Raw genomic sequence first — 14304 nt, 5'->3', positions numbered from 1 at the left:
GACTCAACCCATTTCCTGTTCTTCGTGTCTACTGTGTTGGCAGCTTCCTTCTCATGCTGTCATGCCTTCACCACTATAGACTATTCCTAAATCACATAAGATATAGTAGAAGCAACTGCTATTTAATATTAAGCTATTTTGCTAGGCTAATGTTTTTATATTTTTAAAATTTGGTATTTTATTTTTGTTTATTTTATTTTATTTTATTATTAATTTATTCTTGTTACATTTCAATGGTTATCCCATCCCTTGTATGCTCCCATTCTTCCCTCCCTCCCATTTTCCCCTTATTCTCCTCCCCTATGACTGTTCCTGAGGGGGATTACCTCCCCCTGTATATGCTCATAGGGTATCAGGTCTCTTCTTGGTAACCTGCTGTCCTTCCTCTGAGTGCCACCAGGTCTCCCCCTCCAGGGGACATGGTCAAAGGTGAGGCACCAGAGTATGTGAGAAAGTCATATCCCACTCTCTAATCTACTGTGGAGAATGTTCTGACCATTTTGATTTTGAAGAAAAGTTTCTCTGTGTGGCACTGGCTGTTCTAAAAGTAGGTATGCAGACCAAGCAGGTTTTGAACCTACAGGTCTAGCTCTATCGAGTGTAGAGTGTTGGGATTAAATGTGGGTGGGTAACATCATCATCACCACCATCATCATCATCCTCATCATCGGCTGATGGTCCTGGAATGTAGGGTCTTTTGGTACATGCTAAGCATATGTTGTGCTCATCTTCGTCCACATCTAGCAGTGTGAAATTTGGCAGGAAGCATATTTAAATTCTCAGGATGACATGTATTCATGATACTAATGTGGCCAGAGCTTTTTGAGTCATTGGATTGCAGGTGTGTGACTTTTTTTTCTACCTCTTGTTTTGGTTTTTATTTTTAATGGATATGAATACTTTGTCTATATGCATGAATATACACCTCATGTATTCCTGGTCCTCACAGGAGTCAGAACATGGTCTCAGAACTCCTGTACATAAATCAATGGATAGTAGTGGTCTCTCATGTAAGCACTGGCAATTGAGCCCAATTATTTGCAAAACTCACAAGAGCTCTTCACGGCTGAGGCATCTCTCTTGCCCTATGTTGCTTATTTATGACAAACATTTACATTGCTCATATTTTCTCCTTTCTGTCTGTACATTTCTATACTTAGAGTCATTATATGCATCGTTGGGTATATAATTCATAGTATGATTGCTCATGGCTCTTACATATGTTTACTGTAGCTTAACCCACTTCCTTCTTTCATATTTTTCTACCTTCATAATTAGAGTGCTTAACCATGTATTTATTTATTTATTTATTCATTTATTTCTTTATTTTTACCATCTTGAGAATTCTGCGCATTGATATCTGTGATGTCCCAACCTGTTTAAAAGCCCCTACCATTTCCAGAGACCAAGCTGTAGATATATTCCATCGGAGAAGTTCAAATAACAAACAATGCCCTGTTACACTAAAAAAGGAACAAAGAGAACAAGTATTTAGCTCATTCATTATTTATCAGTATCCTATAATTAAATTGTGAATATTTATATTATCCATAAATTAGTAAGTAACAGGCATATCTTATTAAAATGTGTTTTCAGCAGTAGCTTCTTTTTTGAAATAGCATGTCTGAGCTTATGAAGCAAAAGGCTATTTTTTTTGTTTAAATGTACATTTCTGAAAAAATACTGAAAAAATACTGAAAAGCAGGTAAATAATTGAATTTTAGTAATATTATGGGTTTTATTGCAGAGACTAAATTAACTCATCAAAATGATAATTTTTTTATATGGTGCTTTTTGTTTTTAAAACATCTCAAAGAGTTTATATCAGGTTTTAAAAGAATAATGTAGCACTTTGGGAAAAAGATGCACCCTAGCAGCCCTGCACTAGAAGCCAAGATGGAGAAGACCTCCACTGCCACCATGGCTTTGCCCTTGGTGCTGTGGTAGACAGGGAGGAAGGTGACCCAAACACTCATGAACAGCAGCATGCTGAATGTCAGGAACTTGGCTTCATTGAAAGTGTCAGGGAGATTCCTTACCAGGAAAGCCACAGTGTAACTCCCCAAGGCCAGGGTCCCTAAGTATGCTAGCACACAGTAGAAAGCGGTAACTGAGCCCTTGTTGCATAAAAGGATGACATGAGCATGTTCTGAGTGTGCATCTGTGTCGATATAGGGAGGTGAAGTTCTCAGCCAGACTCCGCAGAGAATAAGTTGGATCAGGAGACAGATGGGGATGACAGAGTTATAGATGCCTGAGACAAACAGCCTTCTCATTGTTCTTCCTGGTGTCATGACCCGAAAAGCCATAATTACAGTTATAGTTTTGGCCAAAACAGTGGAAAGAGCCAGCGTGAACACAAGTGCAAATGTAATTTGTTGCAGTATACAGGAGGCTGTGTTTGGGCGGCCAATGAAGAGAAAGGGACAGAGGAAGCAGAGGAGGATGGAGATGAGCAGGATGTAGCTGAGAGTTCTGTTGTTGGCTTTAACAATGGGTGAGTCTTGGTGCTTGAGAAAGATCCCCAACACTATAGCTGTGATGACACAGAAGCACAGAGCTGTGCAGGCCAGAGCCATGCCCAGAGGATCCTCGAAGGACAGGAAGGAAATTGACTTGAGCAGGCAGTGATTTCTCTCAGGGGCTGGGTACTCTTGTCGTTGGCAAGGGATGCACTCCTGCTGATCTATGGATAAGAAGTGAGTCAAAATTTCAGTGTACACAATTATTTACTCATTTCATATTCAATCCATGAATACTATTTTTCAATGTAGGTAGCCTGGAATATTCTACTTCTTGATAGTCAAGAACATTAAACCTTTATAAATCCTATTTCTATCATTCATCTTTTACTTAACAATAATCTCTCTTCTCACAAGTTTATTCTTGCTTTTGTAAGGCAGTGAAAGTGAATTCAAATTTACTCATAGTCAGATAAAGTAAAACTGTCAAGAAATCATTCAAATGATTTTAAAATTATTTATATTTAATCATTCTTTAAGATTTTAACTATGTTTACAATGTGTTTTGATCACAGCCATGTATCAAATCCGCATCACTGATTCCACCATCATAGGCTCTCCTACTTTTGTTTTTGGTTACTGACAATTTAACTTGATATTTGTTATCCCAATTTTGTATAATTCTTCTAAGGTAAGCTTGGATCAATTTAGATCCCATATCCTTCGCCTAGGAAATAATCCTTATTTGATACAACACTTTCCTCAACAAATTTCAGCTATAAGCCCAGATCAATCAGGAACTGTCTCAGCTGCAGAACTTCCACAAAAAAATTTTAACTCTTTGACATCCTTTGACTCAGTATAGGACATTTTGTCTTTTATTACCAATTCATGGATAATCCTGGGTATTGTTCTAATTTTAACTCTTGTTCTTCCAGTCATCTTCTGAAAATGAAAACAATTCTGAGTCATGAAGTCAGCACAGCTGCTTGACAGAGTTACAGCAAATCAGCTCAGATTGTTACATTCAGTGTCATTGTTCCTCTAACTTTTGGGGTTGCATTATTGGAGCCATTCTGCAGTATGATTTAAGTTTTGTCTTTTCCAGAGAAAAATTATGTCTCAGTCTCTTTATGATAATCCTAAACTTAACTATCCTACTGTTTGGAAATCTTTGTGCCCTGGACATCATTAAACACTGGTAAGCACATAGTTAAATGAAACCATAACTTCAAAAATCCTTTTGAATTATCTGCCCATAAATAGTAGCTTGGGTGTAGGGGACATAGTGACAATTGACAAACTCTGGCAGGCAAGGAGTTTAGGTTATAGATTTAAGGTTTCCTTTTGTTATAGTATTAGAGCTCTTGGAAAATGCATTTTAAAGATGGGAAGTCATACACTGTACAGTCCTGAGGGAATAAACTCAGTAAATTAGATGCCTTGATTAAGATAAGCATTTCCTACCATAGAGCATAAGTGATGACACATATAGTAAAAGGAGTTAGTTATTAGTATTGACTATTCATAAAAAGACCGTTTCAGGTATTTTCTGTCTAGACTGATCTCATAGTAAAAAATTGCCAGCCTAAAAAAAAAAGCTGTCATATATTAAATGTGTTTTAATTGGAGGAGACAGTCCTTAGATTTTTTAAAATTAGAATCATAGGAGTATTAATAATAATAAAATCTGTTCTGTTTGTGTTTTCTAATTGTAAATGAACTTGTAACCCTGAATATGAAAAGGAAAATCGAACACCTGCTCTCTACCACTTGTACAATGATTAGCTTGTCTTTTTTCTTTGAAACTTGTATGAGTAAAAAAGCACTCAGTTTCTAGTCAGTCAGAGGCACAGAAATAGCCTGACTTCTATAGAGTCAGAGCCACAGAAAGGCCTAATATTTTAGCAGTCAGTTGCCAGATTCCCCTGGCCATTGTTCTTGGCCCACTCTCTCCCCCTGCTGACCCCTTGTCTCCTCTGAGGACCGCCATGTTGGCTGTGACCCTCTGACTCTTTTCTTCATTCTGAGGAAGGTTCCCAGGATGCCTCTGGCTCAGGCTCACAGAAAATGAACCAACAATGAGAGACCATGTATGTGATGGATCTGGGCTTTCTGCGCATATGTAACAGTTGTCCAGCTGGGTTCTCATGTGGGACACTTAACAGCAAGTCCAGGGTGTATCTCTGGCTCTTTTGCATGATATTATTTCCTTTTCCTCTAACTGGACTGCCTTGTGTAGCCTCAATAGGAGAAGATGTGCATAGCTGACTGCATCTTTCCACGTCAAGGCTGGTCGGTGTCTATGGGAGGCTTTCTCTTTCTGAGAGGAAATGGAAGAGAGGCGCACTGGGTTGAGAGGTCAGGTGAGAGGAAGGCCTGGGAGCAGAGGAGGGCAGGGATGCAGCAATAGTACATAAATTAATTAGTTTACAATATATAAAAAAGAAATAATAACACGTGAGTAGAAATCCATGACATATAAACAAAGAAACAATACAAAAATTAACCTAAGTATGAGGTGCTTCTTTGTGAAGATAAACAAGACTGACAGACCCTTGGCTCATGTGACCCAAAGAAAGAAATAGAAGATTCAAGTGAACAGAATCAATAATGGCAACAATACGGTAATACAGAAACTAACTAAACTCAGCATATTCTAGTGAAACATTTAAATAAGAGAAGATTTATTCCAGCAAGCTTAAAAATGTACATGAAATGTGTAAATTTTAGATTTGCCTAAGAAAATGTGATTAAAACATTATTTCAAAAACCTAAATGGACCTAACAGACTCATGAGCACTTTCAAATAAAAAGAAAAGCTCCCTACCAAAAAAAAAAAAGGAAAAGAAGGATTAAAGTTCAAAAAAGTGTCCATATCCAGATGAAGTCATAAAAGAGATCTATAGCTAATCCTTTATAATCTATAAAAATTGGAAAAAGGAGGACCCTTTCAAAGTCATTCTAGAATGCCAGAATTACTATATTACCCAAACCCAGTAAAGATACAACATAAAATTTAAAAAAGTCCAGTGTCCCTGATAATCATAAACTAAGAAATCTCAGTAATATTCTTGAAAACATGATACAGACATACATTAACACTATCTTACCCTATGACCAAATGTTTTACCCTTGAAATACAAAGATGGTTCAACATATTTAAGTCAATCGATGTAAATGTCACATACATGGACATAGAGAAAAAAAATAATCACTTGTAACACCTCAATAGATTTTTAAAAAAAAAGCCTGTGACAAAATAACAACATGACTTTACCATAAATGTTCCAGAGAATGTAAAGTCAGAGGGAACATGCCTCAATAAAACAAAAGCTATGCATTAGAACCCCACAGGCAGCATCAGCCTCAATGGAGAAAAGCTATAAATAATTTCACTAAACTCATAAGTGTCCACCACCCCCAGTCCTTTTCAATATTGTGCTCGAAGTATTAGCTGGAGCAATAAGGCAAGACACGTGAATTAGAAGTGTTGAGGGCTGTGGGAAAGGAACAATAAAACTGTTTGAGAAGTCATGGAGTGCTGCCCATCATCTAGGACACCATTGATGAATGTGTTTTGGAAGGGCAGGATCCCGGATACCACATTCCTGGAGGACTTCCTCTTGCTATGGAGCATCCCTGGCTTGTATTATTATTATTATTATTATTATTATTATTATTATTATTATTATTATTATTATTTACATGCACATATATTATTATACATAAATATAATAAACTACATATAGCAACAAGAACTATAAACCAATGAGGAATTATAATAATGTTACATTCATAATATTTTAGCTATTTGAATTTGGCAACCTGTGAAGAAGACATCTTTCCTGTCTTGGTGAGTCTAAACTTCTGAACGTAAAGCAATATCGAATCTCATTTGTATCGATTTAAAACATCTGTCTAGGCCTAAAAGCATCTTAACACCTAAACAACTGAGCTTAATTGTAAAACTAAGCTATTTTGGTCTTCAACCCCATCAGAGACTTGAGATGGAATAAAAATTAATCTTAATCAAATTGTATGAAAACTCTAAGGGTGCTTTCAGCTCCTCCCTGGGCAAGAGCATTGGCACATCCCATAATCGTGCTTGATCATTTTCAAACGCTGCTGCTCGAGCAGACTAATAATTCGTCTACCACCCTCAGAAAAAACTTGGAGATGTAGATATTTAGTAAAGTCCACCGCCGTTAAAATGAATTTGGAGATGTAAATTGTTAGAAAAGTTAGGTTAATATGTTTTTGTTGGTAGCTTGGATGCACAAAACTATAGGGAATAATTTGAAGTTCAGGAAGACGCACTCTTAATAGTCGAGCTAAGCATCTTTGAGGTCAGGGAACAGGAACTGTGGCAGCCCGACGTACAGTAGGCCTGTCCTGCTACAGCTGGGCTGCTGATCAAGATGATGATCAATTTCTTATACTCATTTTGCCCCCAAGTTCCTGATATGATTTAATAATAAAAATTTTAATACTTGATGTACATCCTGAGAATTTAAAGTAGAAATGACTTTTTTATATAAATGTTTAGATATGCAGTTCTTTTAAGATTTTATAAGATCACTTTTAAGACAAATAATAAGATAATTGAACCTTTATTTGTAATTGCAAGTTGTAGCTTGCCTGTTAGGAAAACTAGCCGAGAAAATTATCTTGTTTGATTACACTTTGTTAATCTATAATGGGTTGATTAGTTGTGAATTTATGTGAGTTCTTGGGAATAACTGGTTATTCATATTTGTATCTCACCCACAATATGTAAAAAAATGAGCATTGGAGGGTAATGGGGACATTTTTCTACATATACACCTTGTAATTTTTTCACTTAAAGAAAAATTGAATGGAAACGCATTGTAATTTTTGTGCTGCCTGAAAGATGTTGCTGGAATATAAACTGTGGGAGAAAAAATACAATAGATGGAATTCACTACACCCACCCAATATTTATGTATATATATGTAAATTTGGCTGGAGATTCCTTATCGGAGCTTTGTTCTAACCACCCAGTGTGTGTATGTATATGCATGTACATATTTATGTATGTTTGTATGTATGCACATATGTATGTATGTACACATGTATGTACATATGTATCGATAGATATATGTTTGTATGTATATGTATGAGTGAAGTTGTCGAAGCTTTCTTCATCAACCATGTGTGTGTGTGTGTGTGTGTGTGTGTGTGTGTATGTGTCTGTGTCATCTGTGTGTGTCTGTGTTTGATGCTTTCCCTAATTACTTTTTCACCAGCCTCAGCGAATCATAATTTTCTTGATGGCCAAAGTAAGAACTTTGGCAGCTTCAGTGAATCAAGCTTCATTCTCTCAGAGGTAAGTCTGCTGAGTGATTAGTTACTGACTCCAAATCACACCTCAGTTTACCCTGATCTGCCAAAGCTGGCCTTCAACAAAATGGAAGAAGAAACCAAAATATCACTTATTGCAGATGATAAATATGCATTAATGCTCCCCAAAATTCTACCACAAATGTTATTGAAATAATGAGCAAATAGAGCAATGTAGCAGGATACAGAATCACCTTGCATAAATCAATTTTCTTATTTATATGCAAGAATAATTCTAAAAAGATCACTAACATTCTTACAGTCTTTCAGAATAACCTGACAGAAAAGAAAATATCTAGGAATAAACCTAACTAAGGAAGCAAAGGACATCAATGATGAGAACTTTAAACCTCTGAATAAATTGAGAAAGACAGTAGAAAATAAAAAGACATCCCATGTACACACATTGACAGGGTTAACATTGTGAAAATAACCATTCCACCATAAGGTGTTTACTAATTCAATACAAATCAAATCAATCAAAATCCTGATCTCATTCATGTCTGGTAAGAAAACAGTACCAAAATTCAAGACATTTGGGACAGCCAAAACAAAATGAATGAAAAGACCTAGGATGTAGGAATTTCCATTCTGAATTTTAAGATACATTACAGAGCCATAGTAAAACTACAACAACAAAATAATATGGCACTAGCAAAAAAAAAAAAAAGGAAACTTATATTCCAATGAGAGAGAATTAAGACCCAAATATAAGCAAATATTACATCATTTAATTTTCAAGAAAAACACCAAAAACATAAGTTTGAGAAAAGAAAGGATCCTGAAATTAATGGTGTTGGGGAAAATGGATGTACAAGAGGAGAACAATGAAATTAAACTCATATTCACCAATTCAAAAAAAATTAACCCCAAATAGATCCAGCGTTTTTTAAAATACTACTCCATTTGCACAAGAATTTTGGTAAATGATTAACAAGAAGGAGTTTTTGAAACTAAATTCCGTTTACACAGCAAAAGAAATGATAAACCAAGTGAATAGGAAACTCTCAGCATGGGAAGGAATTCTTGCCAGTCATAGATCAGAGAGTCAAGTAATATGAAGACTATACAAGAAAAAACAAACAAACAAACAAACAAATGACCCCCCCAAAAAACATTCTAATAAATATTTAAACAATGTTTATCTCCACCAAACAACTAGGAATATGTAAATCAAAAACAGCTTAGAGATTTCAAAGTATGTCAGTGAGAAAAGCAAAGACCTACAGAACATTCAACAAGTTCTGGAGTAGACGCAGAGGAATGGCAAACACACACGTATAATTGTTGATACTGCCTCATGACACCAGAAGCCATCATGCAAGCTTTCAAAGGAAGGAGGCAACCAACAGTCTAACCAACTCATACAACTACGAACCACATCAGTGACCAGCATGGCACATGACAAATAAGGGCGCAGGATTGGTGGGCATACTTTGGCAGTAACCAATGTCTCTCTACATTAGATTCACTAACTGCCTCACATAGGGAAGACATGACTCTACCTGAGACCTAACTATTCAGGGATAGTAAAGTCACGGTTTTTGGAGGGAAATCTAAAACCACTCATTTACTGAACCCACATAATCTCTGAAAATAACCTAGAAATATTTGTCTTTATACCCACAGATAAGTTTAGTTACTCCTCACCAAGAAAACTTCTGTTTGCAATGGTTGTAAACCATTACAGAGCAATGAAAATGCAGTGTTGTGGAGGACAGCTCCAGTGGACACAACTCCCACACCTAAGGCTCAGGGAACACCATAGATCAGGGGGTGGAATGGTTGTAAGAATCAGAGGATTAGGGAGTTTTCTCTCAGATTGTGTCTCCTAGTAGCATCAAAAGACACCCCCATAAATCTCACCAACTGGACTGACTAAACCTGGGCAACTATACTAGGAGAAGAGCAACAGACATGCCAAAATGGTCAGGAGAATGAAGACAAAGCCTCAACACTATGCAAAGAACAAGAGGCAATAAGGAATTTTGAAGGAGTGAGAAATGTTTTTCACCAAGGGAGAGCACACCAGGAAACCCTCCAAAAGCATCAGATCTAAGAACATATGCAAGTATTTTTCATCACACAGACCAAACAAGTACAATGTGGTGCCTATGAGAGGTTTTGCATAGAAGGAAATGAATGAGAAATAGAGTGATTACATTAATTTTCCAAAATGAAAAAAATCCAAATATTTTCTGTAAGCTATACTTTGAGAAGCAGCATAGTTGTTAAATTGCTCCGTGAAGAATGGGGATTACAACACAATCTTGGTTGTAAACCTAAACCCATGCTAAGGACAAAAGAGAGAACACAGATCTACAGTGATGTCCTGTTTTCATGTCCATATGACACACACACACACACACACACACACACACACACACACACACAGAGCGCGAGGGGGGGGGCAGGCAGACAAGAAGGTAAGATACACAATGAAAAATAACAGTTATATGTTAAAAATCTATAGATATCTGTTAATTATTTTTTGTAATTGGAAATAAAGGTTCATTCATTTACAATGGTGACAATGACCTAAAACTTTGCAAGGAATTTAATGTACAGAAGCACTAGATCTGAGAAAATAAAATATAATCTTCCAATAGTTGATTTCCATTGTTTGCAATGGAGATTTCTGCTTGTTATACAGATGCTTAAGGGTTGGCTCTTTTGCAGATAGTATGTAAATAGTACATTGTCATCATTATTAGAATGCTGTGTTTTATTTCTGGTTTTTGATTCTTTATAATTCAAAAAATTTTAATTTACAAATTAAATATCTCATTATCTATCTTCTTGTTCTCTTTAAACCTTCTCCTGTACCTACCTTATACTTGTGACAAAATTCACAGGCTCTTTTCATTAAATATTGCATTTGTTTATTTCTGTGCATGTGTGCGTGTGTGCGTGCGTACATGCGCGTGTGTATGTGAGTGTTTGTATTCATAAATACAACATGCTCAGTCCATATAATATTACTTGTATATTTTATCCCATGGTGGACCATAAAGATCTACAGGCAGCCATATATTCATTTAGAAAGACTTATACTTCCTACTGTTCTTGATATTCAAAATGACAACCGTAAGTGTTGTAAACGTAATCCCATTTGTACTGAATTTAAAGAACAGGCCCACATGTCCTTGTCCTTGACCTATTTTCAAAGAAGAATCACTAGGCTTGTTTATTCAGGATGCACTGTGATCCTGGATAATTGGAGATCTCACATTCAGTGGGGGGCCTATACTATTACTGTAAAACTGGAGGTGATAATTCCAGCAACAAAAGCCATGTTTTAGAAGGAGGGTGCAGATGTCACAATAACATGAGAGCTTCCACTAATTGCATGGCATCTGCAGTGATTGCTAATGGATATGGGGATGAGTGAAGGAGTCATGGAGAACAGCACTGCATTATGACAACAGCAAAGTTACTTCTTAGTTTTCTCCTGCATTCTGAAGCAGTTAGAGTATTGGTAATATTTTTGAACCTGTCTGGTTAGAAATGTGACCCTCTGGACAGAATACACAAGAAAAACAGCAGACAGGTCTTTCTTCTTGTAGAACTTTCCAGAATCCTGGACCACAGCTCGGTATACATACAGATTGAGGAGTCTGAGGGAAACACAGAAAAGCTGGTCATAATATTGCATATTAGTTTAAAATATTTTAAGCTAATCAAGTCAAAGGCACATATCGTATGGAACAGTGTGGTTTCTATATGGGAGTGTTGAATGCACATTTGTAGGTAACATACTTCCCAATGCTAAATGTTCAACATTACTTTATGATCACCAAACTATGACTCACATCTGCCTAGCCTTGGTGAAATGCGTAGAATATCCATATATTCTCTACTGTGAGGCAGCAAGCCAGAACCCCTTCATTGTATGAATTATGGAACAGGAACAGTTGGGTTGTCACAATGAAACCCAATCACTCTTGACTCATCCATTTCTCCCTTTACATTTCCCACCATGTAGTAACAGTCACGCACTCTGGTTCAGCCGCAGGAGGAAGTTCAATTTTCTCATGAAAGATGTTTTGGCTGGAGGGTCACCACTTCTCCTGATACAATCAGTGCTGATATTTTACACACACTGAGTTATGAACCATAACTGTGACTTTCAACCTTGACTCCCAATGCAAAGAATACTTCTTTTCTTTCAAACATTAGTGATGCCCTCACTTAAGATTTTCAGCAATTGCATTCTTAGTATATCACATTAATTACTAAACTTCTAACACAACTTTAGTTTGTATATTTTAGAAATTGTGTAGGGCAGGCATATTTCTATCTTTCCTTAGACCCTTTTCTTCCTTGATTTAGATTCAATTTCTACATCATAAATATCTACAGATTAACAGGAACATGAGGCTGGAGAGCTAATGCAACACTTAAGAGTCCATTCTGCTCTTACAAAGAAACTTCAAGACAGTTCCTAACACATACGTTGGGCAGCTCATATACATTGGTTACAGAAATGATTTGTCAAAAATACATAATTTATTTTTTGTTTATGCTAGCTCACAACCTAATGAAAATACTGATATGCTTGAATACTAGTTGTATTAATGGAAAGATGCACTAAGTATCAGCATGCATATACAATACCAATGTGTGAACATAGAAATAAATCTGTTTGTGTATATGTGTATGGATACACATAAACACACACACACACACACCTGTATGTAACACTCATTCACACATTCACAACATCCTTAATGAGCACACACTTTCAAATTCAATTAGTGTAATTATAATGGTTTATTTCTGATTTACACTCATTAAATGTAGCTAAAGGGATCATTTAGTATTTAACATGCTCACAAAACCCGGGTTTAATCACACTGATGAGATGGAAACAAAAGTTTGGTGTAGACAAAAACATGTCTGCAGTCCAAACTTTGTGATCATGAGGACACACACACACACACACACACACACACACACACACACACACACACACACAGAGAGAGAGAGAGAGAGAGAGAGAGACCTTAGGAAATGTTGTCCACTGAGTACATCAAAATCATAATTCAAGGGTTTCAGAGAGATATCCTATTTAAAAATGAACTGGAGAGCAACTGTAGAAGAAAACCAATATTGTCTGTGTCCTTAACAATAACATGTGCTCACATGCATGAGCATTCACACACAAGCTCACAATCACAGTAAAGCCAAGAACTTAAAACATAACAATTATTTTTTAATGTCAAAGATATATCACACATTCAATTTTCATAACTTTTACAAAATTTTCTCTACTTGTTAAGTATTGAAAATTTCCAGACCTGATTAAAATTGCTTGGCCATTTAATCAGAACTTCATTGATGAAAAAGCCTTGATCTTGTGGACTCTTAAAGACAAACTCTCCCACTTTAACTAGTAATGAGATATGTTTAGTATATTCCATAAAGTTCTGTATATCATATTTTTCAATAGCATTGTTGTTCTTATCAAAGCTAATTTCATCTCCAGCAGCGTTTGTAACTTGGATTGTCCTCAGAAAGGGGTGCAGCTGAAGAGAGACATGATTTGAATAGGAGTGGTTCATACAAATTACTGGTGGATGGTGTTTAAGAGAAGTGAATTTTATCTCTCTCTGACATGGCTTTCTTTTTGAGGAGGCTGAGTTTCTTTAGGCGTCTCCCCAGTTCTTTAGTGAAATGAACGTCTCTCCCCATGATAGTAATGCAAGAGTTACTGAACACAGTAGATATGCTGTCTAAGGATGGAATCCAGTGTAGTGTGGAGCACGTTCTTAGTTGAAAAAAGCTCCTGTGTCTTTCCCCAGCACCAGAAAATTGCTTCCAACTAGAAGATTTAGATATTTTAGCCTAAAATTTGAGGGGAAATGTGAACAGCATTATTTCTGTACATTCATATGTAGTAAGGTATGTCCACTTTTATGCCACACGTGTGGGTATATTTTTAGTTAGGTAGACAGTTATATGTGTGGATATAGAGAGTTCCTTGATGTGATTATATAAGTAGGAGCTGATGCAAAGCTTGAAATTCATGACAAATGTATGCTAAATATGTACAAAATGTATGTGTCAGTTATTCTTACGGAAACTGAAAAGAGAACCACAGACTTCCTTCTTTTCTCCTTGATTTGGCTTGGGTCACATTTGACTTTCAGCTTTGATATGCATAGTATGTGAGACAAAATTATATCCACGTTTTTTGTGCTTTAACTCGAATTTTAAAAATAGTTCCTTCTATTGTAGATTAATTCATTTTTAAAGAATATTTGTTACAAGTATTTATGTGTACTACACATGTGCCTGGTGCATGCGAATGCCAGAAGAATGCATATTTCCCAGATTTGGAGTTACAGACAGTTGTAACGATTTTTCTATGTACCAGGAACAGAGGCTGCAACTTCTAAAGAGCAACAAGTATTTCTAAGAAATATGTATCCTATATATTTGTGTGATTTTTAATTTCTTTATTGTCTAAATGTAT

General features: G+C 36.2%; 1 protein-coding gene across 1 annotated transcript in view; it reads right to left on the bottom strand.

The window, feature by feature from the left end:
• Positions 1-1763: 1763 nt before the first annotated feature.
• The window catches only part of LOC311586301 (vomeronasal type-2 receptor 116-like), a gene marked incomplete at both ends in the record, with an annotated part of 34677 nt that continues 22136 nt past the window's right edge, over positions 1764-14304 (bottom strand). The window contains 3 exons of the mRNA XM_084762271.1: positions 1764-2686; positions 11320-11443; positions 13127-13354. Coding sequence (XP_084618397.1) covers positions 1764-2686; positions 11320-11443; positions 13127-13354 — 1275 coding nt within the window. The remainder of the gene's footprint in view (positions 2687-11319; positions 11444-13126; positions 13355-14304) is intronic.

The sequence above is a fragment of the Acomys minous genome (genome assembly GCF_964271855.1).
Source record: "Acomys minous genome assembly, chromosome: 16".
Lineage (NCBI taxonomy): Eukaryota > Metazoa > Chordata > Mammalia > Rodentia > Muridae > Acomys > Acomys minous.
This window is presented reverse-complemented; position numbering and strand designations above follow the sequence as displayed.